Raw genomic sequence first — 27,846 nt, 5'->3', positions numbered from 1 at the left:
TTTTATAATATTTTTTCCACTTTGTTTTGCTCACTCTGAACTTTTCTGCACGATTGCGCCAACTTTCATTTCCTGCAGAACTTTTGAATTTTCAAGTAACCATAAACTGGCTAAGCAAAAAAATTGGTTATACGGGTATACTTATGTATATATGTGTGGGAATGTCTGGCTTTAGAAAATTTGTGTGTGTGCTACTGCATAATTAAGCTTCGCAGTTTGGTGACATTAAGCGACATTGAAGCGACAAACGCCGCTGGCAAAGAGGCTTTTCCAAGTATTCCGTTTTTTTTTTTCCAGCTTCTTGCCAACTTTTGGCCAATTGTTTTTGTAGTTCTGTTTGTTGTTCGTTGGCTGAAAACTTAAGCCGTCTGTCTGTAGGGGTTTGAGTGGGGCCACGAAAGTTAGCAAGACTTAATAAATTAATAAGCCCAGCCATAAAAATATGAAATGAGCCAGGGCCATCAGGAGCTGAGCTGAGTTGAGGCGAGGTACCCCCAGTTCATCATCGGGATCCGCAGCATCTGGCACGGCTAATTTGTCGGCTTGCCTTCTGATAACCATCTGAGGATTAGGCCGCGCCCTTTTCTGTTTTTGTTTGCATATAATTACCGCGACTGTTATGTGAAAATGTTTTGCAGGCGGAGGAGCCTAACTGCTAAGCGACAAATGATAGGCCTCACCCTCAAAAATGTGTGTGTACATTTAAGGGTTATGGGTTGAAAGTAAATTATCATAAGCTCATTGCTTTTGATGTGTGCTTTATGAGTTCGCCGAGGTGTTTTGGCCAGATTCGGTTTATTAAATACTTCAAGTGTGCTTTATTCAGAACGAGAGAGACGCCTTTATGGCCTTCCTTCCGAATCATTTAAGTCTTAGGGGTTCCCAACGCCAATTTGTGGCTTTGAGCCATTTAAAAAAGAGGGAGGATGACTGACTGAATGATTGGTCGAATGACTGAGTGAGGAACTGAATGGGAAATTGCTTTGCATTCAGACGCTGATTTGGCTGTGGCTTGCGGCCAGAAGAAGCCGGGAAAATCCAGCTTCAGTCTCGGCCGCAGTTGCGGTACTGAGGTCGAGGTCAATCACTGCAATTACTTTCGGGAATTCGGATGGAGTTGATAAGCCAAAGAAAGTTGATTTCTGGCCAACCGACCAATCACAGTTTAAGGGGGATTACAATAGTCGAAATTACAATTCGTTTAATCACCTGTCAGCTGAACACTTTAAATGTACATTTATACACTATTCTTAGGCGCAGAAATTCAGCTTGAGCACTTGTCAAACAAATTTGCTGCGCATTAAAAGTTTACAATGCTGGGGGAAATATTTTAAATGTATTAAATGAATTCCAACACCAGCAGCAACAAATGTGTCAAAACTTTTGGCAGTGTGCAAAATTTATGGCCATAGACCCTCATTGCACCCTCATTTCAGAACTATGTACGAATGAAATGTTGACAAACCAAATGAGTAAAATGAGCAAAAATCTGCCAAGTTTTTGGACACCCCCCCAGCCACCGATAGTACCCAGCCTATAAATAAATAATCCCAACATGGGTAACACATTTCCCTGGCAGCTGCCAACTGAAACCGACAAAAAAAAAAAAACAGAGAGGACAAGAAAAACGAGAAAGGAAGGGGAAAAAAGCCTCAACATTCTGTCTTCTGGTGTCCGGTGTCCGGTGTTGGCCAAGTTCGAACATGGCCGCAATTGTTTGCACGTTACGTGGTCATGTAGCCGGGTCAATAATTGGTTTTTTCGATAGCAAACAAGTTGATTGTGATTGCCAAATGATTACACGAATCACACGGAGCGGACCAAAAGCTCCTGGCCAATAGCCAGAACTGTAGCAAAACCGCAGTCGAAAATTGGCTCACACAGCTGGATCCCCGAAAACGTCTTAATCTTTCGGTCGACGGTAGCCTGTTTGTGAATTGCTATGTGTAATTATGTTAGCTTCGTTCTATCTTTTCTGTGGCAATATTAGAATTTTGATAAATTGATCGGAGGCAAAGTTGGCTCGATTCCCAGCGCTCCGTGTGTGCGGACCACAGTCTAATGAAGTTTGCATTTCCTTCTGTGCAAATTGTTTTCATACCTTTTTGCTCGCATTTCCGATTGTGATTGCTAAATCAGTAAAATTCGAATGGCAACTACTTTTCAATCATTGTCGAGTAATTTCAGCTCTAAAACGAATGCCAAGCTCTGAAGTTTCACATAAAAGGCAAATGCTCAGCGGATAAGTTGGTGGGTCTTAACTGAAACTGCTCCATGGGCATAATAGGTGGGAGAAAAAGAGTTACGTTTCGGTTTTATTTCATGGCCATTCGATGGAAACAACAGCACTTTTTGACTATGTAATTTGGCTGACATCTTTACGAGCCGGAGCGCAACTTGAGCGACTTTAAACGGCATCAATAAAACCTGCAGGCATTCAATAAAAATTTCTAGGCCGTAGCACATTTCGGTGCTCGTTTCCTGCCACTTGACATTCAAAACTGAGAAAAAAAAAAAAAATAAAAATAAAAAATGCTGCTAAAGAAAAGTGAAAAACGAAGGAAACGAGTTGCAAGCTGAGAGTTTCTTTCGGCGATTTTCCTCCTTTTCCCTTTTGGTTCAACGTGAAAATGCTTTTTATCCGGGGCAAACAGGGCGAAACTTTCGATATGTGTGTGTGTGCTGGATGGCTTTCGCCTCTTGCCACTCTCATTCTCCAAAGGGCCAAAAGGTGTCAAAGTGCGTGTGCTCATCGGGTGACGTTTTCATTTGGAGGGCGTGTCTTTGGGGCTTTATTGCCCACGAAACCTGACTGAAATCGGAGCGTAGTCATAAATAGAACGTTGCGAATACTGACTGTGGCCACACATCTTTGTCAAAGGCTCATTATGCAAATTGCACACCGACCACGCGCCAAGCTAATTTGTCACTGTCTTCAGTTGTCAAGCGTCACACTTTCCCACTTTCCCACTTTCCCAAGCTTCCCAGCCACGCCCACCTTTGACTGGCCAGTTGGCAATGGTGGGGGGGGGGGGGTTGAGGAGCGAATGAGGTGGTAGTGCTGCTGCCACCATGTTAACCATGGCCCAGAGGCACTCACTCGACCGGTGGCTGCTGCTTTCAGCTCTATCACTTTCATTTCCTTCGCCATAAATTAGCAACACGATGCGCCTCCCATCCGAACTCCATGTATATATCCCTTACAGTCCTTCGTTCTGGAAAGCCAGAAAAGGTAACCATATTTCCTAACCAACTTCAACTGGCTTACGGACTGCCGACTGTCGACTGCTGACTGACTGACTGACACACTGTGCGAAATATTATTCCGTTTTGTCCAACTGCCGGTATGCGTGTGGAATTTATGATTACTTCCGGGCATAATGAAGCAGCCACGTGCGACCAACTCATTCCTTCCGGCTTGGTAGTGGAGCAGTCCCCTTAGCAGGAACTCTGTGTCCCCGCCAGACGCGTCTAAACAACTAATAGCTGCGAGTTTTCTCAAGATCTCCACTTCTCCTTCTTTTTTTCATTTTTCTTTTTTCACGCGGGCTCGCGATGAAAAAGTGCAGCTGCACCAGCTTCTCAAGTGGCCGTGGCCCATGCAGTGCACTGCACTTCACTTCGCTGAAGTCTGAGTTTCCCGGCAGACCCTTCTGCTTTTCGCGCTTTTCCTTCTGGATGCTGCTACTGCTGCTGCTGCTGCTGCTTCTGGCTTTCCCTGCTTGTCTGCTGCTGCCGCTGACAGCGGAGACAATTTTCAATTAAATAAATGGCTCGTTTTTTACGCCAGACGCACAATGGGACCAAACACTTCAAACCGCGGGTTAATTGGAGAACGGATTAAGTGGGTCGCCTTAAATATTTAAGAGCCCGCTGACGTCGATTACTATTTTTATGAATATCGTTTAGTTCTAAATCCATACTTAGAATGCGAACCCTTTTGCGAATCTAAAATTGTCTTGATAATTAGTTCTAAACTTACTGTCCATAGATGCGCAATGGTAAGAGATAACTTTCACTGTTTATTTATTATTGTTTTATACTTTGAAAAAACTTTTTCAGTAATTTTATAACCTCAGTGTTCTTCCTGAAAGTTTTGTTGATATTTGCTGCATTTTTTGCTTAGCCCAATGTCTGTTTTCCCTCTGACAAGAAATACAAGTTATAATTTTGAAACAATTTTACAGCTGGAATGTTTGTGAATTTTTGCATAGCCAGCGATCCCTCCCGGGCGAAACTCAATTAAAATGCGGCCGACTTGTGGTTTTATTAGATCTCGGCTCGGTCTGAGGTCACGCTTAGCCGAGTACAAATAATTAAAGTGCAGCACCTCTTAACGCAAAGTTATGGCATAAGAAAACCCATTGCTCACCGTCAACGGCCCACAATTACCTCCACTGCAGTGACCGCCCACGGATACTCACAGATTGCCAACAGGAACTTACATGGGTTGGCCATTTACCGGGTCCAGTCATAAGCCGCATAATCTATGAAATCGAGTACTGCGAGCAGGAAAGGATCAAAAGGGGGCATGAGGAGGCGCAGACGGCGGCGGCGGGTGGAAGGAAGCTTAAACGGACGCTCCTGGCTGCTAAGTTAAAATTATTGTACATCGGCTTAAGCCCTTCGACGTAGCTGTTGGCTCAGTTTAATTGGGAAAGTGGATGGGGTCGTCAGCTGGAAATGAAATGCTTTTAGCGCGCTCCATTAAAGCCCGACGACTGCATATGCCCAGATTGCCAGTTCAAGATAATGATATATGGACAGCAGCATGCTGGCCTCGACTAATGAGCCAAAATGAATTGTTGCCACATCAAAAATCAACGCAATTTGGCTGGCATTATGTAAAGACCCAGAACGCTGGCTGAAACGACGAAAAGGAAAACGAAGGAGCCGAATGTATAGTCAAGCAGTCAGGAAAGTTAATTTCATTAAGGAAATGAAAAAGTCATATATCATTTTTACCATCGTCTAACATGTCCATTACAAAGGCAAACGCCCGGGACATTCACATCCACCCACTGGCCCAGACTATCGTATCCCAGCCACATCCACATCCACATCCACACAAGCTTGTCGGCCGGCCATCTTGGGGACTGGGTAAAAGAAATGGCCAAGAAGGAAATGCAGTGCCCGAAAGTTAAATTAAAGTGTTGAAAATAGCCAAAAGCCGAGTAATAAATGTTCCATGCCCGTGCCTTTGACGTGCTGCCCCGAAATTAAAATGCATAATTCAATGGCCCAAAGTTCGGGGAAGGTTCATCCCGTTTTTTTATTTCTTGGTAGGGATTCCAGCTTAGCCGGGCATTAGCAGCCATTTACATGTGAGTTAAAAAAAAAAAAAATGCCAAAGACGCCGTGCCCCTGACTCCGGGCAGATAGCTAAAAGTGTTTCACGTTTCACGGGCCATTAAACGCCGAGTTCGTCGAGTCATTTTGAGCGACTTATCGGTTGGTAGCTCGCCTGCATTGTGCCGCCTGATTGATTTCTTTATGCGTAGCCATCGCCATGGCCCCTTTGGAATGGGAAATGGGGGTCCCAGGAGCGCACAGCCCCATCCTCCAGAGCCCGCTTAAAGCGGCCTGCTGCTGACAGGCCAGGAATTTTTTAATAAGGCTCAAAAGGAATTTTTATATGGGTCTATGAGTGGATTTTTTGAGTGAAGGAAGGCTGGCAAAAACATAGGCAGAATAATAAAGAAAAAATTGTATATAAATAAATCCACACGTCCTGCTCAATTGCTGATGCGTAATTCGAATTCAGATTGCCTCTCGATTATTATTCAGTTTTGAGTTATGAGCCATTGAAATTTGCTATGCCATTGCGCTAGAACGGAACATCTAATTCCAACGGCAGCAACTCACTCTATTGCGTTTCGACTCTTTGGCATTTCCTGCATTTATTCAGCGTAATTAACAAAATTCCCAGGTGTATACGAGTTTGGATCTCTCATTTTCAGATTCCTGTCTGCGCACCGAGCTTGAGCTTTGGCCCGAATTTCGTGGGCATTTAAAATTCAGACTGCGTAAATCTTTTATTGGCACGAAATGCCTAGGCAAAAAGGTCCGTCCGCCAAACAGAGTTGCATAATAAATTATCGATGCGCCGCTAGGAATTTTAAGTGGGGGTCCCTGTTCGGGCGCTAATCAGTGGTCCCTGCCCGGGCGCCAAGTCGAGACCAGTGGCCATTTCAGCATTTCAACGAGGACTTCTGTAAGCCGGGGACAAGCGGCAAAGTCAGTCCGGAATCCGAATAGCACCCAATCCGCTCTACAATATCTCCCCTCAGACATTTCACTCGACCCCACTTGTCGCTTGTCAATACCCGCAGACAAATAAATTCTGCTTATCGCTCGACAAACCCTTTTCTGCACTTTCTTTTATGCCGCCCGTTTTACAGCTCTCCTTACAAAGTGCACTTGGCGGTGCTTTTGTCCGTCGAAGAATCATCCTCCATCTCCAACTCCATCACCTCCGTTGGAGACTCTTTTGATGTTTCCCCTGCTGCTGGCGCTGCTGCTGCTGCTGGTCACAGTTTACTGGAAGTATAACAAGAAAAAGGTCGGGGGAAAACGCAACGCAACGAGAGAGAAAACTTTTGCGCACCTTGGCAGCTCTTAAAACGAGCATTTACTTTGAGTTTTCATTTTCTCGTTTTTGTTATTTATTTTTGTTGTTGTTGTTTTTGTTTTTTTGGTTTTTTGTCTTCTTGGTGTCGTGGCAGTTTATTGTTTTTATTGTTTGATAATTATCACAGAAATGCGAAATGCCATCGCCAGGTCAGTGCAAAAAAAAAAAAAAAAAAAACGGAAAAGATAAGCGGGCGGACAGCAGGGGAATCCTCACAAAGGACCATTGTCTGACAAGAGATGAGCTTCAAATTCAGCATCCGCATCAGCGCCAACACCTTAATGTTCCTTAATCTGTCCTGAAATCTGAAATCTCAGCCAGCGGAAACAAATACCCTCGAAATTGCGCTACAATTCTAGGGAATCCAATTTGTCATGGGGAAAAAGAGAATGTATATAAATACGGTTGACAGTTAATGAATGTGTCGCCATGCCTTCGAACCATCAACATTGGAGTGGGCCGCACATGTGCCACCCAAAGTGGGATAACTCCGCTTTTGATCTTCGAATCCCCCGTGGGAAAACTGGGACCCTCCGCTGCTCACGTATGCAAATTCATTACACTAAACATGTGTACGGGCCTCTCTGACTCATGGCATATTTAAATGCCGGCGAAAGTTACGCGGAGTCCTGACTTTTTTTTTTGGAGATACGTTTGATATGTACTTTCAGTTGATTGATAGCTGTATATTGTAATGAATATTTGATTGTGGCAAGTATTTTGATGGCGTTCTAGTTTCGCAAATTGTCTGGCTCAAGTTGCAACCCAAATAGTTGACAGAACTGTCAGAAATCTTGCCGCAACCAAGACAATGTATAAGTATCTCAAGCAGTGATATTTCACCCAAATAAATGACATAATTAGCCACAAAAGGCGAAGGGATATGGGCAAAGTCTTGAGATATTTTGTCAGGTAACAGTTCAGATGGTAAGACAGCTTTCAATTTGCCCAAATGCACTCAAGTTCTTGCCTCAAGACAGGCAATTGGTGGCAAGAGTAGCAACTTGGGCGACAGCTAGTGTATTGTCGTATTAGCCATATTGACTGGCTGTCAGTCTGCCTAGAGTTTGGCTTCCTATTGGACAGCAGCTTGCAGCTGTTGGACAAATATTGTCCTTCTTGGGCTTAATTATTCACGAGTTCACTGCAGGACGGGGCACTAATCAAGCCTTTGGATTTCCATTTGATTGAGTGCCCTGACAGGGGATATTCATAGAACGAACTTATGCATTTACAACTAATTTATTGATATATACCGCATTTAATAACTGCAATTAAAGCAATCCGCATCTAAAGTTTCTTCTAATGAGTTTCGTCGCCATCACGTGCAGAAGGTGCCATTACATTTTTTCCTTTGAGCCAGCTTCAATTAGCTTCAGTTGCAGCGTTGCAGTTGCAATCCTGGCGGCGCTTACGTGACTCCAGCATTTGGCAACCAGGATTTTCTCCATCCCAAAGTCGTTCGTTGCCATATGAAGTGCTTATGCCGAATAATTTTCATGGCGCAGATAACACGGCTTACATGAAGTTGTGGCAACTGCACTTTTGGACTCAGATTCAGCTAATCCAATCTATTAATTTGGCTTAACATCCGCAATTATGACAAAGAAAAAATAAATGTAATTTGCCGCCAGTCGGGTAAAATAAAAAAAAAATGCTGGCAATTTGGCACGGCACAATGATGTCGCCGGCTTTTGTTAATATTTATTATTTATGGCGACAATTTGCCAAACGTTTGGCCATGCTCGATAAGAATCGAGTGCTCTAACCGGACAGAGAATGTTTTAAACTTTTACGCAACGATCTTTCAGCGCAATGCGGTGCTGGAAAAAGTTTTGCACGCAAACTTTACTGTACTTTAAACAATTTCACGCCCTTAGTTGGCCTGACTATAAAAGTGCAGCGTTAGCAGAGATATCGAGCCCGGACCGAAACAAATGGCCAACTTAAAGAATTCCTTTTCGCTGCCGCATTAAGTGCAGCCGGCGGGGACAGTGTATAAAGGCAATAAAATGCAATTATCTCAAACGGCATAACTGTCCCGTTTTTGGCAACGCTTGCCGGCCCCATAAATTGTCAAAGCGCTTGCCAAAAGTGAGAGAGAGGAAAAGCGGCGTGGAATAGCGAGGGAAAACAGAGAGATAGAGGAAAGCAACTGACTCGACTTTGATCTAATTTGTCTGGCAGCGAGTGCAGCTTAAAGATGTTCCCTGCGAAAATGGCCGGGAAAATGCGTTTTAAAGCGGGCCAAGTTGTTGCAACAACTCCTTTACCGAGCTCCCAACCCTCCACTTTTTTGGAAAATGTTTGCAAATGAGCACGCCGCCATTTTCCATTGCACGTTGCACACTTTATTAGTTTTCATACGCGCTACGTTCGCTGCTGCCGCCCGTCGGCAAAGGTACAAAAGTTTTCCACCCGCTCCGCGCTTTTCCCAACCCCGCCGATCTCGTACCACCACGTTTTCCCGCCCACCGACCGTGTCAACCATGCGCAAGTCAAATGCAAAACATGTAACTTTGGGCCCATGAAAGTTTTGCAACAAAAGATGCAAATTTTGCCCCCCATTCTGCCAAACGTGAGTTTTCCGAAAAGGGAAATCGGGTGTTGGGCGGAAAATTCGCTGCTTGGCAGAGCTGTTTAACGGTTTAATTTTGCATGCAAATAATTAGTGAACCCATCGTCGAGTGGGTGGGTGGCTGGCTTTAAGGCAATAGCATGGAGTGCAATTGTGAACTTTTTCTATAGCCATAAAGTGAATGCTCGGATCGGTTATAGTTGCCCAACCCATGCAATTAGTTTTGATTTTTCTTTGGTTTTGCAGCCACGTGTGATTCTACCTCCGCGGCGAAATTCACAAAGAATTTTCTCCGTTAGATAAACCCAAGATTGCGCATACGCCGTGTTGCCACGAGAGTAGTTTAATGCATGCCATACAAAAATGTAGAAGTTGGCACCAAGGAATAGCCAGGGCTAACCCTGTGAACTTTCTGCACCATTTAGCAGCTGCTAACTGGTTTTCCCCTCACAACCGAAATAATCAAAAGAAGTTGTTTATTGGAACGCCGCGCCCAAAGGAATGGAAGTGCCCAACTGGCGGCATGCAATGTTAGTTTTATGAGCACGTGTTGCCATTTTTATGGCTCACCCCAAATCCTATTGCTTTGGCAAGTAAACAATGTGGGCGGAAAGCCACAACAAAGTCCAAGACAAAGGCGCATTCAATTAGAAGGCTGTAGAAGCTCTTTCGGAAGTTGCGAAATTTAAATATTTTCAGCTCAGAGCAACCGCAGACGCAGCCATAAAGAAATTCTTTAATATTTTGATTAGAAGTGCTTGCGGTTTGCCGCTAAACGCAGTTCAGTTTTCCTACTCTCCTCGCCTCGTCTCAGCTTTCTTTTTTTTTTTTCATTTGTATTTGTGCAATGCAAAATGATTTTATTTGACAGGCATTGTGCGGTGTTGCCACAGGAAGGGAAAAAAGGGAAAAGGGTTAGGCAAATGGGGAAGTAGTGCCCAAAAGTATGCAATGCATGTGCTGGACGAATATATATAATTTTGACTTTGTGTGCGAGTGCAGTTGACTGGGGAGAAGCGGAAACGTCTGTGCCACATCCGTTTCCGCCTTGATGGTTATAACTTCTTTTTCCGGCGCTGGCCAATCAACGTTTCTGTGGCCAGGATCACACAACCAGCAGGAGCAGAACACAAACGGGAACCAGCTGTTGCAGCTGCCCACTATGCTATTCCCTGTCCATATTGGCCCCCTGCCTGTTCTACGGCCTGCAGGTATACGGCATTGCTGCGAAGAGTCACCTTAATAAGATCCGGATCTTACAGGCGAAGACCTTAAGAAGAATTTCGGGGGCTCCTTGGTATATGAGAACAAGAGACATCGAACGCGACCTCAAGGTGCCCAAATTAGGAGACAAGCTCCAGAACATCGCCCAAAAATATATGGAAAGGCTTAATGTACACCCCAACAGCCTAGCAAGGAAGCTAGGAACTGCAGCTGTGGTCAATGCTGACCCTCGGACTAGAGCCAAAAGAAGACTCAAGCGACACCACCCTCATGACCTCCCTAACCTGGTTTTGACCTAGAAAGTCTTAGTTTTAAAATTCATTAGAATAATCAAATAAATAATAATTACTATGTTATATCAACTATTATAATTCTCCCTAACATTTTTAGGATTAAAAATCTGTTAGTCTTAAGTAACCAAGACACATTGTAAAATAAAATAATTTAAGCAGATCAAATTAAGTTGCCGCATGGGTAACAGTGCGTTGATCAAATAATAAAAACATCATCGTAAAAAAAAAAAAAAAAAAAAAAAAAAAAAAAAAAAAAAAAAAACTATGCTATTCCCTAGTTTTTCCCTGGCTTTTCCTCCTCTTACACATTTGTTATTTCAGTGCGTTTGGCCAGTATATTTCTTTCTGACAGCTGCACTTGTTGTCCTCCAGCTCAGGCTTAGCTGCTGAGCCTGAGGCTTCTAGTGAAGCAAAAGCTGGACCCTGGAAGCAACACTAACTGGTGACACAAACAATAACAGCACAAAGGTGCAGACAAAGCGTGCGGAAACGGAGTAAACAAGTGCCCACCCGGAACAAGATCGCATGTCCTGGGACTCGGTGATGTGGCTGGGCATTAACCGATTGATAGGGGCCATATGTTGTCATCTGTAAGCTGGGAATCGGAACAACAAATTGGACATTTGGCTCCTCAGACAGGTTATCAGCCTATCGCTTAGAAATGCTTTACAGAAGCTTCACTGGCTGGCTTTCACTTGTGACTCGTACATATTGTTGAAAATTAACCTGTAACCCAACTGTAGGCATAGTTCAGTAAAAGCAGTCAATCAAAAAGAATTCACTTCCAACCTTCTATTACACTTATTTAAGAATGATGACATAATCAAATAAAAGATTCACAGACGAGTAATGAACATTTTAAAAAGACTACTAACTTTCAGTTTAGTCCGTTATTTTGGCCTGCACTTTGAATTATTCAAGATGCAGCATTGTTTATTTTTCTATTGCAAACTTTACTTGCAAACCAAAAAGCATCAGTTTTCCTCAAGCATGCGTCGTTCACTAATATTGTTGATTTTTCACTTTCATGTGCCGTAAACAGCATTCTTAAAAATAAACCCACACTGAGAAGACTACGCACTCAACAGGACTTCTGGTCAGGCACTCAATTTATTTTTTGGACAGTGAAAATAAATTTCGGCACTTGCTTTTAAATGCCGGCAAACAATCAGCATTCAGTTGTGATGACGTCTGTTTGATCTATCCATTTGCATTTGCATACTGTGGCCTCACCTCCGATCCAACACCTTTTTCACATATGTATACATATGTATATGTATATATGCGTTTCTTGTGGGCGGAGGGGCGTGGCCGAGTCGCCTTGCCTGGCCAATTCATAACAATTGCGTTTCATGTGCCGGGAACTTGACACTCAAGTGCGGCATGCCAACATATTTGCACTTGAATTGCCGGCGAGCGAGTTGCAGTTTATATGGAAATTTTTACGTTCACGTATATTTGCATGCACTGGAAATGCTCCAAAAAAAAAAAAAGAGAACAAAAAATGAAGGAGGGATACAAAGGTCGGTGGAGATGGAGGCGTTTTCAGGTCAAAGGCTGCATTGTATGAAAATGGCAATGGAATGGGAAAAAGTTGGGGAAAAGCGGGCGAGCTACGACCCACAGATGGCAATCAATTTGCCGGATGCCGAAAGTAATTCGCTTCGAGTCTGAAATTCAGAATTACAGTTTGACGGGCACTGAACGCGCGATGCCCGAACGATTCTTAAAGCGAAGCATCTTTAACTTTAAAACTAGCAGAGATCCTTGGGAATCCCTGGTGGGGAAAATTGCATCCGGCCCTTATCTCGCCCATAAGCGTAACGAAAATAAAATTGTCTGGCAATTGCCGGCAAAACGGCAAAATGGCAAACGGTGCTCGGCAATCGCGTCAAAGTTGCATATTAGCATTTCAAACGAGCGGCAGTTAGCCGAAAAATTGCTGCCAATGGTCGCCAAGAAAAGCGCGCCAAATTGGAAGGTGCAAAAGGTGCTAGAAAAGTAAAAAAAAAAAAAAAAAACCTGAAAAAATAGCGAACAGATCCACAAAAAACTAGTAAATTCCCCATACCCGAAGGAAGCTCAAAAGAAAGCCACTTAAATGCAGATTACAATAAAAGGTGCGGCGTCGAGTTTTTTGCCGCCGACGACTTTGGATTTTGGCTGTGGCATCGATTCTAGCATTTGCCATTTGAGTTTGCCTCTGTTTTTAGATAGTTTGAATCACACTCAGTTGACATTTTTAGTATGTGTGTGTGTGTGTATGTATGGCCTACAAATCAAATCGTCAGCGGCAGCTCCTTTAATGGCCGCCACATGAGAGGTCTCTAAAATAATTCCCTAATGCTTGTCACAGCCATTACCAGCAGCTAACAGCCAGCAGCAAGGACCTCCATCCAGCATCGCCGCCATCAGGATCAGAAGTTGCTCCAGCATGCAAAATGCAAATGTCGGTGAGCAGGTGAATCACTCAAGCGGCTCACGTAGCCAGGTAGACGCTGTCTGCACTGCCGGTGACGATGAAGGTGACTATGGAGATGGAGGGCAAAGGATGTGGAGGACAAGCTTGAGCAGGAGTGCGAGGGGGAGGGGAAAGTGCGGGCAGGTCCTGGCGAAACCCTGAAGTTGGCAGAGTGTAAAACAAAAACGCTGAAAACGTCACAGAGCGATTCCCGCTGCCAGCACGCATGACGAGCAGCTTTCGCACTCCCGCCGTGAACAGCACTTCACCTCCTTTGGTCGCCTAAAAAAAAAAACAGAAGTCCTTTAACAAAGTCCTGGGGACTTAAAGAATTCAAACTGCACACATGTAGTAAGTTTTATTTTACAGTTTTATGGCACACTCTTTAGATATATAACTACGACCTTCGAATTTGATCTCAATTTGTTTCATAACCAGCTGCTCTCAGAAATATTAATCAAGTATTATTAATCGAAATATTTAATGCTTTCGCAGCTATTGCCGCATTTCATTAAGTTTTAATAAAATATTCATAGTTGATAGTCTATGAAAATGAAAGTTTAAAGCATTGCTCCATATTCCGCGTTTTTATGTTCTCTACCCTTGTGCATTACGATTTTTTCCGTATTCGTTGTGATGCTCCACAATGCCCCAATCCCCGATCCCGATCCCGATCCCCAACAACTGTCCGCTGCATTCTGCGCACCCGTTTAATAAATTGCCCTCAATTGTTTCCTCTTTTTCGGTTTCGTGCATCACTGCACTGCAACAACACCAACAGCAACACCAACAGCCACCCACTGCAGCGCTGGGTTTTCGGCAAATTATTTTCGTTTATTGTAAATGATTTGCGCGGCAGCTATCGCTTAAAGCCCAGAAAAAGTTTATTTACCCCTTTCGCGCTGCTTAAATATTTCGAACGCCTTTGATTGCAAGCGAGTTGCTGCAATCTTGGCAATTTTATTTGCGCTTTAAGCAAATTCCGGCAAGGCAAAAGTTGCCACAAAGTTATTTCATTAGCTGCAGCCGTGCCGAGGAGCAGCCTTCTCCTTAAAGGAGGATTTTATTAAACTTCAATGCTTGTTAGTCGCGTGTTGTTGCCATTTTTTTTGTTTTTCCTCCCCGTTGATATTGTTTCTTACACCTTTTGCAGTGGAAATCGGAGCGCAAGCCATTTAGAGGGTAACTTTTTTAATTTCCTCGCCGTTGTCTCTGTGCATTCATTTTGTATGAGCGTCCCACGCGGCGTATACGTAATGCGCCTGTCAGCGTTGAGCTCAAATGTCAAGCGAATGCAACGAGTGTCCTTGACAACACTATATGTGCATTTAGTAAAACGCATTTAGATGCCCGTTTACTTCGTCCCCTCCGCTCAACCAGTCAGTTGGCAAAAATGGGAATAGCCAAAAATAACTTTTAATTAAGACATTTGCAGGTCCAGAGAACCGACATATTAATTTGCGACTGCCGCAAACAAAACGGGCGAATGAAGATGGCCAGATGGACAGCAGCAAAAACAGCAACAATGGGACCAAAACTATATGCAAAGTGTGTCAAACTTGCACAACAAATTGAAACTCAAATAAATGTCTGTGCAGTGAGAGGTCTGTTGAGAGGCAGAGACAAATGCAGCGACGAGTGATGGGGCTGCCTTGCTAATTGTTAGTTTTAAATATTGAACATTTCTCAGATAAAGTTGTCTTACCTTCGGCCGGTCGAAGCAATTTGTTGCCGTCTGGCCAAGAGAAGAAAAAAAAAACTAAACAACTGACATCTGCAAAAATGAAAAACCCAAACTTCAAACAGCCAGCAATTGGAATTGCTTAAAAGTAAACTTTCGACTTAATTGATTTTTGTTTGATTTCATTTCGTATAAATGAAAATAAGAAAGTGTATATAAAATATATTAAGTACAACTAAAACCTTGTGCCAAACAATTTTCTAAGCAGTATTAAATGAGAAACATGCAAAGTTTTTGAGGTGACATAAAATAATATAAAAGTAAGTTTGGTTTAACCGAAAATTCGATCTCCAGCTGTGTAGCAAACACAACGGCGATTAACATTTTTGGAATTTTCCTCATCCTTGTTTCGCAAAAACATTTGGTAATCCATCAGCTTTTTGGGATCCGAAGGCCCCCAATCGGAATGCGGCTTAATGGAATTGTTAATGCGACTCTTCAAAGATCCTTTCGGTTGCTTGAAGTTTGCATAACCTGCCCAGTAGAACAGCTGGCCAATAATACAGCCCGATACACACCAACCAACAACTATAATTCAAATATTAGTAATATTATTTTTAACACAAATTATACTTCTTTATAATATTGCTCACCTCTATATACCAATGGAAATTCCTGACCATTATAGCTGAGTGGACGCATGGTAAGCAAGCTGTACACCAGGATGACCAACATAACCAAAGGAGTAACAATGGACCAACAGATCCGATAGTAATTTGAAGTCTTGATATTCAGCATGTATTCAGCATCTTGGCAGAGACGTTTGGTGCCTTTCGAGAGATAAACGTATCATATATTAAATCTAATGTCCTTTTAAACACATTCTTAAATGCCTTTACGAGTAAGTACTATAGCTATATAAAATTTTCTTTACAAACAAAAATTAATATTAATTGCTTACCGTAGATCCAGCCCACGGCAATGAGCTCAAAGATGGCCGATACCAGGGAGACAAAGGTGACGCCGTGAAAGTCCATAAGCGTGATGATATGTTGACCTCCGGGAGTGATGTAAATCAATCCCACCAGAAATCCTATCACCGAAAGGCTGACCACTATAATCCACAGCTTGACGTTCACGAACTGATCTTTGAGCACGGTCATAATGCAGCTGACCATGCCCACATTGCTACCAACGCCCAACATGAAGAGCATGGCGAAGAAGAGCAGCGAAAACACTTGAGGAAACATTTTGAACTTGGCAATGGCATCCGGATAGGAGATGAAAGCCAATCCAGGACCTGCCTTAACCACACTGGCAATGTCCTTGGTGCCCGATTCGTGAGCCAGGTTTCCCAGGATTCCAAAGATAATCACACCCGAGAGCAGTGAGGTGAATGTGTCCAGGGTGGTTACTATATTGGCATCCCGATAGACATTGTGACCGAAACGGTTGTACGAGGAGTACATGATGATCACACCGAAACAGACGGCCAGGGAGAAGAACACCTGGGTGACGGCATTGTACCACACCTGCGGCTCCAAAAGTTTCTCCCACTGTGGAGTCAGAAAGTACATAACTCCGTCGTAGGCACCTGGTAATGTGAGTGCTCTCACGAGCAGGATAAACATTACAACGTACGGAAAGAGGGCCAGGACATAGGCCGCCTTTCCTGAACTCTTCACTCCCCGAATGATGATTAGTGTTACGGTTAGCCACGAAATGCCCAGCATTAAGGCCAAACTACCACTGGGATATCCGATGCCCTCCTCCAGGGAATCCGTTTCATTCAGCACGATGCGTTGCAAGTAGAGTTGCGTGGAGGAGCTGAAGTTACGCGACAGTTGGCCCTGAAGAGGCTGCCCCCCAGATGCACTTACGCACCCGTCACCCCACTCCTCGCGACAGAAGCTCCAGGGCAACTCCGATGCGAAGGAATCGAAAAAGTATCGCAGAGTTAGGGCCATCACTGAAGCATAATACGTGGCCAAAACGCCTAGGGCCAATAGCTGAGCATAGCCCACACCTGGTAAAAGAAAAAAAAAAAACAAGAAAAGGAATTAGTTTCTTAATCAATCAACTGGCTGTTGAATAGCCATGCTATTCTCGACCTTTATAATTACACGAATTACTATAAAGAATGAAACAACACACACACAGTTTTTAAACACCAAATATTTGTGTATGTTTCTTAAGTGAATAAGGTTGGCTCCATCTTCTTACCTCTCATGAGGGGCGCAAAGTCAAAGACCTGCACGATGCCACGACTGGAGAACTGTCCCAGCAGCATCTCCATGTAGTAAATCGGCTTTCCCACCACAAACAGGACGACGAGGTACGGAATTAGGAATGCCCCTCCGCCGTTTTCCAGGGCCGTAAATGGAAACCGCCACACGTTGCCTAATCCCACGCTCAGGGCGATGCAGGACATCAGGAACTCCAGCGAACTGCCCCAGTTGTCGCGGGCCTTCCGATCCGGAGAGAGCTCAGACGATTCCAATGCCATGGGCAGCAAGGATGGCTTTAGCAGCGCCTCGCCACTGCCGGCACACTGGAAAAAAACAATTACTCCGTTTCTAATTGAACTTGACACTCGGAAAATAATTTATGTTTTAGCAAATCAATAACATGTTTATATGTTTGGCCCTTAAAAATATAATTACGCTTTAAAGAAATCGTTGTGAGTAACTTACCCTGCTGGTCTCCAGTTTCGGCAGGCCGCCGCTCACTAGGATCTCCGTTTTCAAATCTTTCATCGTAATGCGTTGCTAGAAATAAGATAGGGCAACAATTTAGATACAAGCTGCAAAAAATGCCCAGACGCTCCTCGAATTCAAATTGACGCCTCCGGCGCTCCGAATTATTGAAATCTAATACGCTGAATTGCAGGACTGCGTCGTCGATTGTACTACAGCGGAATGTCGCTAAAGAGAACGGCACTCAAATATCAAAACTGTTTACAATTTACATATAGATGACTGAAAAAAGCACCTCAACGTAAATTAGAAACCAAATCGGTCTTATTTCATAACTTAATCCAAAACTTCTAATCAAAGATTTTCGAGTTGGTCAAGTGCCCCTGTAGTTTTTCAGTTTTCCAGCTGATGCAATCGCATATTACGATTTCAGCAAACCGTTTATTAATGTTTATCCAGCGGCAATTGAAGGGGGCAATTGTTTGCCAAGGCACAAATAATATAATATTAATACCTTTTAAGTATTTCTTGACGTGAATGAGGTAGACGTGATTTTGCAGAATGTTATCAACCGGCACCATGGACACAAAACACACTTTCTGAACTCGCAAACAACGAATACGAAAAACACACACTTTAAAAACAAGCAATCAAGTTTGGCTGAAACTTTGTAATTTTCAACTCTTTTTCGCGAAATAAAATCACAGCAACCCAAATCCACCGATCGAGAACCGTTCCATCAACATTTCCCTTCGAACTTCTGTTTATCTAGGTTTTGTTTATTCCCCTATTCTATTTGGCTGTCTGCTGTCTTTCCTTTCCTGGGACACAAGACTCTGAAGTAAAGTGGAGAGCTGCGACCGGCTTTTATAGAGAAGCATCCGCACTCAAAACTCGGGTTTTGCTCAAGAGAGACTTATTGGATGGGGGTCTTCAATCAGCCGGTCAATTTAATTGATTGAAGTCCGAAGCGGATTTGGGCGGTCTGGATACTTTGATTTGTGCGTTCGGAATGCTTAATTAAAATTCATTTTTGGCAATATTTGCTTTAAAGGAAATTTTACTGGGAACTTTACCTACAAGCAAAGGTTCAAGGCCCACGAATTAAAATATGTCTGTCAATTTGAGCATAATTGATTCCAAATAAATCATATATCAGAAAATTCTTGTAGAAAATATCAAAATATGTTGCCTTCTTTTGGGCATTTTGCATTCGAACTCAAAACCTGAGTGCTATAACAGAAGTGATCGCTAAACAAGTTATATACCTGTCAGCTTTGTGTAGACACACAAATTTTACGGATTTTTGCAGTTCAAAAAGCTGATATAATCTCAATTAATTTATTTCCTACCAAGCCAAGTGGTGAGGTTTCGAGCTTATCAAACGCTTTAACTCTTTATTTATGCGCATCCGTTGCTGTGTACTTTCCTAAGGCCAAATATAAGCAAAACAATAAGATTTATGAAGATACGAGAACAAACGAGAAGTTTAGCTCGTTCTTATCGAAGATCCAGTCGCAATGATAACCTTGCAAACAATGACGGGCCTCGCGCTATCATATTGGCACGACTTTCTGCAGCGGCAATCGCAAATGGAAGCAGTTCATCCAAAATATTGCTCCCATAAAGCCATATATGACCCATAATTGTCATATCTCAAAAACACTTTTTACTGCGGCTAATCAAACATGAATATGTCTGCTAGCATATCAAAAAAAATTGTCATAAATTTCTGAGCAATAAATAGCTTTAAATATAAATGGTTTTTCTAAAATGTAAGTATGTACTTATTTTTACCAACTGTTTGTGTAAGATTTAGTTATAAGATAGTGATAAAAATCACATGAGCCCTTTTTTTCCATTAATAGTGTTAAACACATAAAAGCTTTTTTTAGGTGTTACATTTATTAAATATTTGAACAATGCCACATTTACTAGGAGACTCAGTTAGGTAGACCCATTTTTTTTGTCTGCACCTAATGAGAGTAGGAGTTAGCTAAGTCAATGACCCAAAACCACTGTGACACCACTCAGTGGTTTTGATAAACGCATCACCCGACTAGGCTTAACCACTATTTTTTTTTTTTTACATAATTCGCTTCGCTTTATTTGATGCCACACACAGGCTTCAATTCGAGATCTTGTCTCTGGCAAAAATCGCGGGTTTCCGCTAATAGTTCCTGTCAACGAGTAATCAAGCATATACATATATCCCAAACTAATGCAAACATAACCCTCGAAATCTGAGAATCCGAATCTGAACAATACAGCTGGCACAAAAAGTGAGGCAGCGGTGGGGGAAAAAGTTGTCCGTCATTCTTGGGGGAATATTTTAGCATCTTGATGAGGCCGAAATGAGATGGAAAGTTTGTCATAAACGGTAGTCAAAACACGAACAAATACTATCGTGTTATACGTAAATAACTGCTTTGTATATATAAGGCTGATATTGCCATTTCAAGGCATCCAAATGTATAATTTGACTTGGAATATGTTTATTGTCTGGCAACACGAGATATGGCAAACAAAACTTGTACCATTCCATCGTTAAGTAGATTCTAAACGGTTGTTAAAATAAAATCCGAGGTGAGATACTGGAGCTGTTACTACATCGTAATGATTCTTTCAAGTGCATCATAACAATAATCTCCTTTGGATGTACAATAATGTGGCTTCTGAACAATGTTCCCACCTTGAAGAAAATTATAGCCGAAGTCTGCAGTAAAATGCCATATTTTCAATGCCACACCTATGGGTTCGATAAATGACCATTAAAAGATTTTATTGCCAATTAATTATAGTCACTTGACTAATTCGCCTTTCGAGTGTTTCTGGCTGCTGAGATTTGATAACCGTGCGTCCACACCCCGTGTGTGATAACGTCAAGAGCTAAATAAATAAACCGATAAACAAACACTCGAAATCAAGTGGAATTTCCCAGCCTATGCGGCCAGTGTAATCTAGGATTTCAATCCACCCTTGGAAAATCACTCGAGAATCACTGTGCATATTACTACATCCATGAATGCCTATGCTATGAAACCTGTCGCCTGTGAAACAAGTTTCATGTGTGTTCACTGTCGTTCCCGGTGGCCAGAAATTCAGGTGAGCAAGAGTGTTCCACTTAGATGCTCAGAATCTACAATCACCTGCAGCAGGGCTAGATCAAATGTTGAGCTAGGTTGGCTCAAGAACCAGGAACTGTGCTAATGCTAATTAATAATTAACATAATTACACACAGATTGTGCTATGTCGTCAGACAAAATGCATTGCGAATGAGCTGAGGCGAGGCAAAAAAATAAAAAACACCTAATATCAACATCAATATTTATGGCAAGATTTGTGTGCAGAGAAAAAAATGCAGACCATTTAATATCTAATATTTATAATAACTAGTACATGTTTATTCATTAGGCTACACTCAGCTAAAGTTCTATCTTCATGCAAAAGTATCTTAGAATACTCATATAAATTCACAGAAAATAATAAAAAAAAAAATATTATTATTAAAAGTAACATAGTGGAAAAATTTAAGGATATTTGTTTATTAATATAATAAGTCTTAGAAACAATTGAAAGATATATATATCTTGGTGCATTTTGATAACTTGCCATGGAATAGTACTTATCTTTTCTCTCTGTGTGGCCACTGCTCCTAAGACAAAGAAAGGAAAGGCTCGACCGGACCCGATGCGATAAGACGCCGATCGGAGGGAGAGTGAATATGGCCCGCGATATGGAGGCCCGATCCCATGAAGAGTACTCTGGGATGCGAGAGAGAGAGGCAGAGCTATGGTAGACCGAGCTGCCGTCACATATGCCGTATAAATTGCTGCGTCCAGAGGTCCACCATTCAGTCGCAGAGCGAACCAGAGCAGACCAAGATCATCTCGAGCAGTTGTCCGAAGGCGATTTGGCCATCCAAAAATAGACCAAAGTCATCGAAAGTTGAGGCACCGCAAACAAAAAGTTCTGCAAAAAATAGAACATAAATTTTCCATTTCGTGCGTATCGATTCGAGGGACATAATTCGGAACTGCGCAGTTTGCCGGGAAATTGCGAGGAAAACTCTTCTTTCATGTCTTGCCAAAATCTTCGCAGCGTTCAGGCCAAAGGAGTAAACAGCTGCCGCGCTCGACAAGCGGCAATGTCAGCAGTTTAATAAGAAAGTAAAAATCATACAACCAAACGAATAACAAATCCATCGGGCAACGAGCAGATATAAAGTAGATATATCATTAAAATTGATAATAATAATAATTCGCCAAAGTGCAAGTGAATCGAGAGCGACAGAGAAGAGTGCGGAACAACTTTCCGCAGGAAAACAAAAACAGGAGGACCGAGACTGGGGTGCAAAAATTGATTTCGTTAGCCTTTTGCCAACACCAATTGCATGGGTAAAGTTATGAGAGTGAATTCATTATCGCCGCCCGCCCACAACTGCCACGCCCACGCTCGCTCCAAGCAACAAAAGCAGAAACAATTGAAATTAAAGAAAATCGAAATATATTTTATGTTCAGCAATTTGTGCAAGCGAAAAACTTTAACGGAGTATAATTTATTGACACTAAAACAAAGTCGGGATAGTGAGTGAAGCAAAGCGCTTAAACAGTGACAGTGATCGTTAAAACTTTAATCAACATAAAACATAAGAAGAAAAATTAGTCACATTTCGTAGCAAAAATAAATAGTTAGAGGAACGATTGCGTGAGGAGCGTGGGCTGTCAGCAGATCAAGGATTGCCACACATACAGGTGAGTTTGAGCCATTGCAGTGGATTATTTATTATAGCTAATAGTAATTATATAACTTTATTTGACTTTTATGGTCCTGTGCTTTGTGTTAGAGCTACTAAAAACTAGGTTGAAAACTAGAACTCTACAAGTGATACTTTTTATGCAAGTAAGTCCTTCTTTTATAAATACGAGCCACTTAAAATTCCAGTTTAACTTATAGTACTTGCAATTAATAATCAAATTACCCGAGTGTATCGAATTTCCTAAATACCTTATAATCGAATATAAGACGTCAATAATTAAATAGCCATATCCACAATTTCCACGAAATAAAATAAATTTCGTTAGAATTTTCTCCCATAATTAAGGGAGCCATAATAAAATAATAACACGGTTCATGCCTGTTCACAATAAGAGGATCAATTACGCCTCAATTGTTGGTTAAATAAACTGCCTATGTGCTGAAAGCAACCAATCTACACCTATATGTATATGTATATGCATATTTGTATGTATATCAACAGCACAGCCGGGTTCACACCCCCACAATAAAGTAATATGCATTTTAAGCAGCAGCAGTTTAATAATAATCATGTTAATTACAAAACGGTTTAATCGCCATGGAACCAGCTACGAGAGCAGCAACAATGGAATTCATCCGATTATTTCGCCGAAGACGTGTGAATTTAACATTGTGATATTTTGCTAACGGATTCAGCTATCTGAATGTTAACTATTTCCTCAATAACTCCCCGATATGACCTTGACCCCTTTATATGAAATGTTTTCGAATGATTCACTCAGGCCCCCGAAGAGTTGTCAACTGCGGAATGCTTATCAGGTGACTTCCTAATCGTAACAGGCAATTAAAGCCACCGGCTACTTAATTAATGCCCCAAGCTCATCATTTTGTTGCTATTTTGTTTATTTAAACATTTATTGACCTAGTCTGCGGCGATTTAATTACCAGCCGCCGTTCGTTCGTTTATTTTTTTTTTCCGAGAATATTTATACATATTTAAGTGCAAAAAGCGTCGGTCATCTAACCGTTGGCCCATTGGGGGGATTGGATTTGAAATTCCAGGAGAAAATAAGAGTAGTACAGTACTGTATCTACTACACCCACATGACCTGCAACTTGTCTCAATTACCACGAAAGTGTGACAATGTGAATGACACTCGAGCCGGCGGCGTACAAATTAGATGTTTTGTATTTTAAATTTATTCGAGCTTTTATTATGATTTTATTATTCTTGTTGTTAGTGCTCACGTATGGAGCAGATAGGTTTTGGTCAATGGCTCAGAGGCAACGCTCGCCAGCCAGACTATGTGATTAAAGATAGAGAAACGCGGAGACTCGCAGATTCGAAGACCCAGACTCAGTTGCGATTTGGACACGCGACGTTTTGGTTGTAGAAAAGTTTTTGGTGCCGCCTCGCCAATAGCCGTTTAAAGATCAACCGCAAAGATACAATTGAACCCAATATAAACCGCTGATACGTCAATTTGCAAAAGTGTTCGCCTGCAATAGTTCGAAAATGTGGCTAATTGTCAAGTTTAAGCAAAAGAGAAACTGAGTGAAAGATATTTGCAAAGTGTGATAATAGCTGAAATACTAAAAACCAAGAAGAGTGATCAAATTAGTTCAAATACAAAATAGTGATATTAGACAATTAGGAAATTAAGTAAGTTTATCGATGCTTTCCGATCAAAATGTGATAAACAACTATATTCCACAAAAATTTGATACTAACCCACATAGTAACAAAGCGCAGAAAGGGTCTTTTATTTGTGTATTCCGATTACACGACTAGGTTTGTGAACCCATTTCGGGGCTTACACTCGACTTCGATTTCGATTCCGCTAACCAGATAAGCCTTCGAGTGACAATTCACTCTCGTTTGTCTTTCGCTGTGATTGAATTTGTTTGTAAACAAATAGCCATCGTTCAGGGTTCGCACTCTATAGGCAGTGACACAAATTGCGAGCCGCAGTGCAATTGAATTGGAATTGAAATTCATATTCATTTTCATTTTCATATTTATATATTTCGCCACTGCCGCGTGGCCGCGCAGCTCAATTAATCAGAGATCTTTGACGCTTCTTCGACGTGCCGCACCAGATCCAGATGTTTCCACATTAATGGGTTCAATATCTCTGTTCTCGGGGTGCGATGGCAAACAGCACGATCGTCGTTTGGTAATTAAAGATTGAGATAGCGAAATTAATCCCAGATGTGACCCAATCGATTAATGTGTGGCTGCACCCCAGCAGTGGAAAAGTTTAGCAAAGTCGGCAACATCATACGAACTTTTTGAATCAAAATTGAGAAGATTTTATTTCCATAATATTACGGATGAATCCCGGCTTTGATTCATAATTTTTGATTATGCTTCTTTCTGTAATTTTTATTATAACTTAACCTAATGTAACATCTTCTTATATTTTACTTATATTTCTCCCTTTTACAGTCAGTAAGACCGGATCAAAATGGTTGGAGTTACTGCCGACGCCTCGCAGGCGAATCAGCTGTCCTCGGTCCGGAACCCGATGATCAAGTACATGCTGAAAACACGGGAGAATCATGCTCGGGAACAGGATCGCGACTACTCGCATGTCTTCCGCCGGAAGACGCGGTTCGAGATGTTTCGATTGTCCGCCATCGCCATGGCCATTGAATTTGCCTATGCGGCGGAGACGAGTTTCGTCTCTCCGATTCTCCTACAGATCGGTGTGGATCACAAACACATGTCCATGACCTGGGGACTGTCGCCACTGATTGGATTCTTTATGTCCCCGCTGCTGGGAAGTATTAGCGATCGCTGCAAGCTTCGTTGGGGTCGCCGACGTCCAATTATCTCGATTCTATCATTTGGCATAATGTGCGGTTTGATTCTGGTGCCATATGGCAAGGATCTGGGTCTGCTGCTTGGCGATGCCGGATATACTTATGCAGAGTCAGCCTTGAATTTCACATCTTCGTCGGGGGGATCTGTGGCTGCTTTGGTTTCGGGTGAAGCGACGACAGGACCTTCTGCATCCGACTATAAGTTCGCCGTGATCCTTACGATTTTGGGCATGGTCCTATTGGATTTCGATGCGGATACCTGCCAGACACCGGCTCGCACTTATTTACTGGATATGTGTGTGCCAGAGGAGCAGCCGAAAGCCATGACCATGTTTGCGCTCTTCGCGGGATTCGGCGGCACGATTGGATATGCCATTGGAGGAGTGGATTGGGAGACAACGCATATTGGCAGCTTCATGGGTGGCAATATACCCACTGTATTCACCCTGGTCACCATCATATTCGCGGTGTGCTATCTTATCACGGTGACCACATTCCGTGAAATTCCATTGCCCTTGATCGAGCAGGATGAGCTGCTGAGACCGCTGTCCGAACAGGCCATCAAGAAGGAGTTGAAAAAGAAGAACAATACCATTTACTATATCCAGGAGACCACACAGCTGGAGCTTCAGATGGCCAGTGATGATCCCAAGCGATTGGAGGCACTGCAAGGCAGCTATCAGAATGGCTATTCACCCGCTGTGGAGAAGCAAGGGAAATCCCAGGATTTGGAGACCCAGTCGGATTACGATGCTCCCGTCTCCCTTAAGGCCTATCTCAAGAGCATCTTCATCATGCCCTACTCGATGCGCATGCTGGCCCTCACCAATCTCTTCTGCTGGATGGGCCACGTCACCTATTGCCTGTACTTCACGGACTTTGTGGGTGAGGCAGTTTTCCACGGTGATCCCACGGCTGCTCCCAACTCGGAAGCTGCTCTCAACTACGAGGCTGGAGTGCGATTTGGTTGCTGGGGAATGGCCATATACGCATTTTCCTGCTCCATTTACTCGCTGTCGGTGACCAAGTTAATGAAGTGGTTCGGGTAAGTCGGCACACTACTAAAAATGCCATCGGAATTTGTTTAAGTGTAAACATCATTTTTCTTGCTTTGGTCAACAAATAGATTATAAAGACAAATTCAGATCTTGGTATTAAACAAATGAGGTTTTTCATTGACTGTTGGCAAACAGTGTACGAACTTCTAGTTGCAAACTGTCAAGTTTACCTTTAAAATTCTTAAAGACAGTAGCTTTGATTAACCACCTGAGCTATAATATGTTGACGTCTGCTTCCAAATCGAATATCTAAAAGAAATCCAAATGTATTGAATATTATATGTTAACCGTGATTATCTCGCTCTTTTTTAGAACCAAGGCGGTTTACATTAGTGGAATGATTTACTATGGTATCGGAATGCTTGTCCTGGGCTTGTGGCCAACTAAGTGGGGAGTCTTGGTATTCAGCACGTCAGCTGGTATTCTGTATGGAACCATTTTCACGGTGCCTTTCATATTGGTGGCTAGATATCATGCCAAAAATTGTGTAAGTATACTTGTAAGACCTTTAAAATTCAACTTCTTAATCAAAATATGTTAATTTCAGTTCTCTATTAAGAATGGAGAGATAGTACCACTGAAACAGGCTCGTGGATTGGGCACTGATGTGGCCATTATCAGCAGTATGGTTTTTATTGCCCAGTTGATTGTATCCCTTTCCGTGGGTCCTTTGGTATCCTGGATGGACACAACTTGTGCCGTGCTCTACGCCTCGACGTTTCTGTCCTTTTTGGCGGCCATTGCAGCCATGTTTGTGTTATATGTCTAGGAATATAAGGATATAGCGAACAAGTGTCCAATATGAACACAAATGTTACATGATTTTACGTAGCGTAAATGTATCTAGTTGAGTATCTTTGCCTACTTTCTGGCAGTATCTGCGACTGCACTCACAATGTTGTGGCATACTTTAAGGATGAAGCGTATATTGTACTTGTATTCATTGAACATTTAATTTTTTTTTGTAAACTGCATGAATTATATGAATTTAAATTAGTGAAATACATTTATTTCTACCTTAAATGACCCCTTCTTGACTCAAGGAAATTTATATCTTTCAGCAAAACAATGAGCTTGAGGGCGGATATTAGTTTTTACGCTCGTGCGTGGCATTCAAATGCAATTTTTAATTTCCTCAAGTGCACTTTTTTTCCCAGATGCTGCCAATTTCCTTAGCAGCTGCACATGCCACGCCCCTCACCACCCCGCCCTGTCCGGGGCTTTCTTGTAAGTGTCAGAGACACATTTCCGTTGTCGCCTGAGTGATAAATAGCATTTAATAATTTTCCGTGCGCACATTTCAGGTTCTCCACTACGAATAAAGCAATTAAATTCTCCTTTCTTGGCGGTGCATGCTTCGTATTCCAAATCGAGTTGAAGGTGGTCGAAAAGGCTATGAATGCATAAACAATAATTGTGGAATAAGAAAAAAGGTATATGGCTCATTGAGTGACGAGAGCATAAGTTGTGGGGCGGGTCGTAAAGGCAGGTGTCTTAATAAAACTAAAGGAAATACGGCAATGCTCACATGCAGAAACAATCGCAATAGAAAAGACATGAACAGAGCAAATGAGCGACAAAAAGTGAAGTTCTCGTCAAATTGAAAATAAACTCTTTACGACAAGTTGAGAACGGCACT

General features: G+C 42.3%; 2 protein-coding genes and 1 long non-coding RNA gene across 6 annotated transcripts, besides 1 other annotated feature; 1 reads left to right on the top strand and 2 right to left on the bottom strand.

The window, feature by feature from the left end:
- Nucleotides 1–7,858: 7,858 nt before the first annotated feature.
- On the bottom strand, nucleotides 7,859–8,268 carry lncRNA:CR45408 (long non-coding RNA:CR45408). Its single transcript, NR_124835.1, has one exon. It is a non-coding gene; the product is annotated as a long non-coding RNA:CR45408 (long non-coding RNA).
- A 2,115-nt stretch (nucleotides 8,269–10,383) lies between these two features.
- Nucleotides 10,384–10,987: a mobile genetic element.
- A 4,048-nt stretch (nucleotides 10,988–15,035) lies between these two features.
- CG4476 (uncharacterized protein) lies at nucleotides 15,036–18,412 on the bottom strand. The gene is made up of 6 exons (NM_140036.2): nucleotides 18,079–18,412; nucleotides 17,562–17,636; nucleotides 17,092–17,419; nucleotides 15,830–16,894; nucleotides 15,522–15,698; nucleotides 15,036–15,456 (listed from the first exon to the last, which is right to left on the bottom strand). The coding sequence occupies exons 2-6, from the start codon at nucleotides 17,622–17,624 to the stop codon at nucleotides 15,200–15,202; spliced, it is 1,890 nt and encodes a 629-aa protein (NP_648293.1). The 5' UTR covers nucleotides 17,625–17,636; nucleotides 18,079–18,412; the 3' UTR covers nucleotides 15,036–15,199.
- A 3,026-nt stretch (nucleotides 18,413–21,438) lies between these two features.
- Nucleotides 21,439–27,227, top strand: Slc45-1 (Solute carrier family 45 member 1). 4 transcript variants are annotated; one of them, NM_001274689.1, is made up of 5 exons: nucleotides 21,439–22,319; nucleotides 22,412–22,467; nucleotides 24,773–26,194; nucleotides 26,520–26,694; nucleotides 26,755–27,227. In NM_001274689.1, exons 3-5 carry the CDS (start codon nucleotides 24,792–24,794, stop codon nucleotides 26,974–26,976), a joined length of 1,800 nt encoding a protein of 599 aa, NP_001261618.1. In that variant the 5' UTR covers nucleotides 21,439–22,319; nucleotides 22,412–22,467; nucleotides 24,773–24,791; the 3' UTR covers nucleotides 26,977–27,227. The 4 variants fall into 4 exon arrangements, with proteins under 4 accessions (NP_001261618.1, NP_648292.1, NP_001261619.1 ...); NM_140035.2 differs by lacking the exon at nucleotides 22,412–22,467; NM_001274690.1 differs by lacking the exon at nucleotides 22,412–22,467 and having other exon boundaries at nucleotides 22,229–22,319.
- Nucleotides 27,228–27,846: the final 619 nt, after the last annotated feature.

This window comes from Drosophila melanogaster, chromosome 3L (genome assembly GCF_000001215.4).
Source record: "Drosophila melanogaster chromosome 3L".
In the NCBI taxonomy this organism is placed as follows: Eukaryota; Metazoa; Arthropoda; class Insecta; order Diptera; family Drosophilidae; genus Drosophila; species Drosophila melanogaster.
The sequence above is the reverse complement of the archived record's forward strand: the minus strand, read 5'-3'. Positions and strand labels throughout refer to the sequence as shown.

What these genes read in the sequence shown, in the direction of transcription:
- Slc45-1 (NM_140035.2), top strand. Translation starts at nt 24,792, where the DNA reads ATGGTTGGAGTTACTGCCGACGCCTCGCAGGCGAATCAGCTGTCCTCG. An exon ending in AAGTTAATGAAGTGGTTCGG is followed by an intron (nt 26,195 to 26,519) that starts GTAAGTCGGCAC and finishes GCTCTTTTTTAG; the next exon opens with AACCAAGGCGGTTTACATTA. An exon ending in GATATCATGCCAAAAATTGT is followed by an intron (nt 26,695 to 26,754) that starts GTAAGTATACTT and finishes TGTTAATTTCAG; the next exon opens with TTCTCTATTAAGAATGGAGA.
- CG4476 (NM_140036.2), bottom strand. Translation starts at nt 17,624, where the DNA reads ATGAAAGATTTGAAAACGGAGATCCTAGTGAGCGGCGGCCTGCCGAAA. An exon ending in TGCCGTGGGCTGGATCTACG is followed by an intron (nt 15,699 to 15,829) that starts GTAAGCAATTAA and finishes ATCTCTCGAAAG; the next exon opens with GCACCAAACGTCTCTGCCAA. An exon ending in ATTTCCATTGGTATATAGAG is followed by an intron (nt 15,457 to 15,521) that starts GTGAGCAATATT and finishes TTTGAATTATAG; the next exon opens with TTGTTGGTTGGTGTGTATCG.